This window comes from Salvia splendens, chromosome 18 (assembly GCF_004379255.2).
Source record: "Salvia splendens isolate huo1 chromosome 18, SspV2, whole genome shotgun sequence".
Taxonomy (NCBI): domain Eukaryota; kingdom Viridiplantae; phylum Streptophyta; class Magnoliopsida; order Lamiales; family Lamiaceae; genus Salvia; species Salvia splendens.
This window is the reverse complement of record NC_056049.1, coordinates 4,561,820-4,567,136: the sequence shown is the minus strand read 5'-3', so window position 1 is coordinate 4,567,136 and position 5,317 is coordinate 4,561,820. Positions and strand designations below refer to the sequence as shown.

Sequence of the window (5,317 nt, the reverse complement as noted above, 5' to 3'; positions counted from 1 at the left end):
ATCACTTTGAATTTTTAAAATACTCCTTCTCTCTTCTTATTAAAATATCCTATTACATCATTTTCTCTAATTATTATACTCCCTCCGTCCCGGACTACTTGCACTTATTTCCTTTCTAGGCGTCCCAAGTTATTTGCACTCTTTCCATTTTTAGTAAAAATTATCACCTACAGCCGCAATTGTTGACTTTGCTATACACTCATTCCTTAATCTCCGTGCCGAAAAGGAAATATGTGAGTAGTCCGGAACGGAGGGAGGGAGTACTACTCAATAACTCCATCTAAAATAATTAATCATCTATCAAAGTGATCATTTGTAGCTTAGTACTACCAATTTATTAAGTGCCGACCTACTTTGTTATTACCATTTCTGTGGTGCAGGCCTACGTTTCCTATGTCCTCCTTGTCTTTCATAATCCACTGGCTCAGTTGCATCTCCCAAAAAGAAGGATAAAAGGCATGCTTTGTGTTCTCATTTTCAAAAGATTTTCTTTACTTCGTTAAAATATCATTCAATTAATTTATAATGCAGTTATTCTATTTACCTCAATTAATTGCTCTTTGAATTGTTATAAATTTAATGAATTTTCATAAACATTGTGTAAAATTATTTTAGTAAAGAAAGTTTATGTGCGATCCATTTTTCAAAAGAACGTGGATTTTGTGGGATTGGCATATTAGAAAATAAGATATACTTCTTCCAGTATTTTTAAAAATTTTGATCCATTCATAAAAAGTGATTGCTTTTTATATTTGAAATGTAAACAATTATTTCTATCTCCTGTTTATTCATCTTCAACTAATAATATTTCAATATTCATCGGATAAATACTTGAGAAAAATCAACTGAAAAGGGCAACTAAGATAAGTAAAAAAAAAACAGATCAGTAATAAAAAAGGAGGCTTAAATTAAGAGGAAAGTGGTCTGTTGTTGATGAGAAATACATCTTCAGTTTTGATTTACATCTTGAGATGAGTTAGAGCAGACCTACTAAGCTTCAGCCATTTCCCAATAAACAAGTAATTCAAAGTCAAATGGCAACAACACCTAATTAGAACAGTTTTATACACCACATCCTGCAATTCCATGTGAACCAACTCTTACCATCTGTAAATCAGGTGCATACCCATCCGATTCGCCGCCCCATATGAACGAGTTATTTGTCGAATCCACGTTCAGCAGTGCCCTCTTTCCCTGGGGAGGCGACCCTTCCGGAGGCAGCCCAACAGGACTCTCGTGGGAAGTCAGGCAGCTTTCGGTGGAGCAATCACCGCGTTGCTGCTGATGGAGATTGGGGGTGGTCAATTCCACAGTGCCAGGGACTCCCAGCTCGTCTGCGCACTGCGAAGGATATGATGATACGTGTGGATTTTGGGAGACATTAGGCGACGCCTTTGCTCCTTTCCCTTGATACCCATCTCCATCGTCGTTTGTCACTGTTGTTCCAAGAATCTGATCAGCCAGCATCTTGCAGGCTCTTTCGAGCATGGCCAAGTATCTTCTCTCGGCTTCTTGACGGATCTGCAAATGCTTTTCAGCCTGCAATGCGTTTTTACACGATAGAGTTAAAGCCAGACATGACCAGAGTATCATATACCGCTGAAATTTTCACTATTTAATAACGAGCTTACTTCAACTTGCAAATGCAGTTTGCTCTGAACTTCCATTTGCGCTCTTAACGCTTCCTTCACTGCGTAACCCCTGTCATATTATCCAATCATTGATATAGCTTCTAGACTTTGGGCAGCATTGAATAGAAATTCTACAATTCAAATCCTTACTCATTAATGTCGGATGCCTGTAAGTCTTGAGGAGAGATGCTGGCACGAGGGCTGTCCAAAAGGTACGCACCTGCATGTCTCACCATTTGGAAAACGAACAGTTAGATTATTTTAGCGAATACGGGAAGTTCTTGCTTAAAACCTAGCCAAATTAAGAAAATAGTCAACAGGGCAAGTCATTTTGATACAACAAATGTTTCTATTACTATCCCTCATGTCCCTCGTTGAGTAAAGTTCAGAACTTGGATGGGTGTGTTGAGTCAATATAGGATTGCTTTCATTCTCTTCAACGTAATAGGCTCTAATCTTTTACCGAAGGCATCAAATTCAAGGCTAGCAGGATGTTAACTAGATACAGCGAGGAGATAAAATCAAATTCAGTTTATAGCTCAATGATAGTGAAGATAGCTTAAGGTAAACGAACCTACCATCTTTCGAAGCCTCACCAAGTTCCTTCCCAGACTGCTTTCCTAATCTGTATTTCTGCAAGGAAGTATGAACTATGATGTCAAATAAGTTGGAATAGTATGAAAGGAAACAAGCTTGATGGACATACAAACAAATGAATTGGCTAATCGGGGGAAAAGGTACGAAAGAGAACCTGGAGATGACTCTTCAAGTGAAACAAAGTCAAGCCCTTAACACCCATTGTACGCATTATAGCCTTAGGAGTGGCCTCTGCAACAAAAAAAGAGAGCCAAGCTGAGTCATTTAAAAGGCAAAGCTCCAACAGGAAAAAACTTAGTTAAAATCTGCAAAGCCTATATACAAAACACAGCATCACAAAAATATTTCTTTAAGTTGCCTTAAAACTGGTCCCACCGCCATTCATGAAACGGATGTAAGAAATACAAATCAAACACTTGCAAGATTTGGCAAAATGCCTTTGAAAGAACGGCTTACACGAAAGGGATGGAAGTCTGGATAATCTCTCATGATCTTGGTCTAAATCGGTATCATTAGACTACACTTTTTCTCTCCCCCTAGTAAGGGAGCTCTCATTTCAAACACAGATTCTAATGTATTGTTTTTCTGTATCCTATTTTTGAGTTCTATATGCAAAATTTTATTGTGAACCTGATTGCTCCTTGTGGAAGAACATAGTAAGGCGCTCTATCAGTTCTATGCTGTGTCAATCCTCCCCTACACACACAACACACCTAACTATATATCACGGATTTAAAGGTAGAAAAAGTGATACACGAGCAACAATCAGTTTTCCCGATGAAGATTGTTCTTTTCATTGTGTGGGGGATATGCTAGATTTCGTACTCGGGAACAAGCTGAACTACAGCTAGATTACTACTCCTTATCAGTATCTCTGCCCATACATCGTAGCAATTATCTAGGAGTCGTTGATAGAGAGCAGTATAACAGACTTAACAGACATAAATGAGCTACTCCAACCAACCAAACGAGATCTTGTAAACAAATTTATACCATTCCAGAGCAAATACCTTCCAATTCAAACATGTTAAACGGTTATGCATAAAATCAATTAACCAAATTTTGCAATGCCACATTCTCCCTAATCCGAAACTCAAACTCATATTAGCCCTAATTATACAACTACCAACAAACTCAATCCATACAGTCAAGCATTCACCAGTAAAAAAGGCACACATCACAAATCATCCCTAAATTTCCGGTATCCGTACAAACGGCCAACCAATCAACAATAACCGATAATAAAATCAAATTAAATAAAGTCAATAATTGAAAAAGTAGCTAAAAGGCGGAAAAAGGGGGACAAGGAATGCTGACTGCCGGCGCCTCCAAGCTGAGTGACGGCGTCGACGAAGCGCTCGTGGAGGTCGGCGGTCCAGCGGAGGCGGGGCTTGGGGTCGGAGGTGAGGACGAGGCAGGGGTCGCCGGCGGCGCGTTGACCGTAGGCGGCGTTGATGTTTTCCTGGGCGAGCAAGGAGGAGGAGTCGCAGGGCTGAATCAACCTGGGAAACATCGGGGCGAAGGGGAAGGGGAAGAAGAGATCTTGCAAATTGCAGATTGATTAATGTAGGAGTAATAAACAATGTGGGCGATGAGTAGACAGGGGTTTTGGAGTATTGGAATAGTTTATGCAACTTTATTTTGTTGTACAGCAGAAAGTGATGGAAGTGGGAAAAGATTTGACTGCTCTGCTGCGGCCACCCACGAGTTAACCCTCAAGGTGAAATTGGACTCCTCTCTCTCCTCTTCTTCAAGAGAGAGAAACAATAATTGTAAACAATGGACAGATTGGCATCACCACTGTATCCATTTATCTCTGTTGGATTTTACTTTTTGTGTTGCTTGTAATAAGACATGAATGAGGTCTGTGATTATCCAAACAATCATTTCTCATGAATTAATTTGCTAAATTATGTTATTTAGATTTCCATCTCATCTATAATGATTAGTGACTATAATTATCCAACCTTCTATTTTCTTCAGTTTATAATCCACTTCATGTTTGTTGTTAGTGCAAACCATGTACCCATTTAAAGTAAGATTTTTATTAATCACGCATAATTTAATACTCCAATAATTAGAAATTTACATGGGAAGTCAATAGTAGTCAATTCAGTTGGTTTTGGTTTTTATCAATATTTTAAAAACCGGACTGGCAAGCGAACCGGCGACGTTACTGGTTCACGGTTCAACCGGTCGAACCACCGGTCTAACCGTTTTACTGTTGCAAATATATATAAAAATATATTAAATTTAGTAAATTATTTACAATTAATAATATATCACAAAACATTAAACCTTATAGATATAGATAATTAGTGATGTATAAATATAAATAATATTAAAATTTACTAAATATATTCAGATATATATATATATATATATATATATATATATATATATACAGGGTTGTGATCAATGTCGAACCAATTTTAAAGACCGAACTAGAGACCAAATCTGGGCCATTAGATCTAGTTTTTTTGATGAGATGTGCTGCTGTGTAAATTTTTCGGTCTTCATTACAAGCCCATTTTACTTCATTGTATAGATTTATTACTTCATTCCGTACGTAATACCTTGAAACTACAACATGTTTTTACTTTCTTCCAGTAGGTTTTGAAATGATTCAACATATATTTCAATTGAATTCATTGACCTGAGTTTTTACTTTATTTACATTAAAAAATGCAATTTATTCAAGTGCGTTTATTACTTCATTCAGAAACGTTATTACTTCATTGGATAAGGTTTTTACTTCATTCCAGTAGGACTTCACATACTTCATTCCAATAATTTATTGCATCATTCCATGTGTTTATTACATCATATCAGCGTTGTGGCGGTGGTGATAGATATTGTAGAGAGAAAGAACGACACGCGACGGTGAAACCGCATTTACGTATTGGAATGAAGTAATAATCCTACTGGAATGAAGTAAAAACCTACTGGAATGAAGTAAAAACCTACTGGAATGAATTTAAATCTTTGTAACATGTTTGTATGACTTATTTACCTTCGGATGAATTAAAATAGACTCGTGATGAAGGTGAAAATAAATTATAAATTTGTGCCTCTCATCCATAAAAAAC

General features: G+C 37.3%; 1 protein-coding gene across 1 annotated transcript; it reads right to left on the bottom strand.

The window, feature by feature from the left end:
- Positions 1-887: 887 nt before the first annotated feature.
- On the bottom strand, positions 888-4,004 carry LOC121777576 (protein PHR1-LIKE 3-like). The gene is made up of 6 exons (XM_042174873.1): positions 3,546-4,004; positions 2,383-2,459; positions 2,210-2,264; positions 1,782-1,851; positions 1,632-1,701; positions 888-1,539 (listed from the first exon to the last, which is right to left on the bottom strand). The coding sequence occupies exons 1-6, from the start codon at positions 3,739-3,741 to the stop codon at positions 1,063-1,065; spliced, it is 945 nt and encodes a 314-aa protein (XP_042030807.1). The 5' UTR covers positions 3,742-4,004; the 3' UTR covers positions 888-1,062.
- Positions 4,005-5,317: the final 1,313 nt, after the last annotated feature.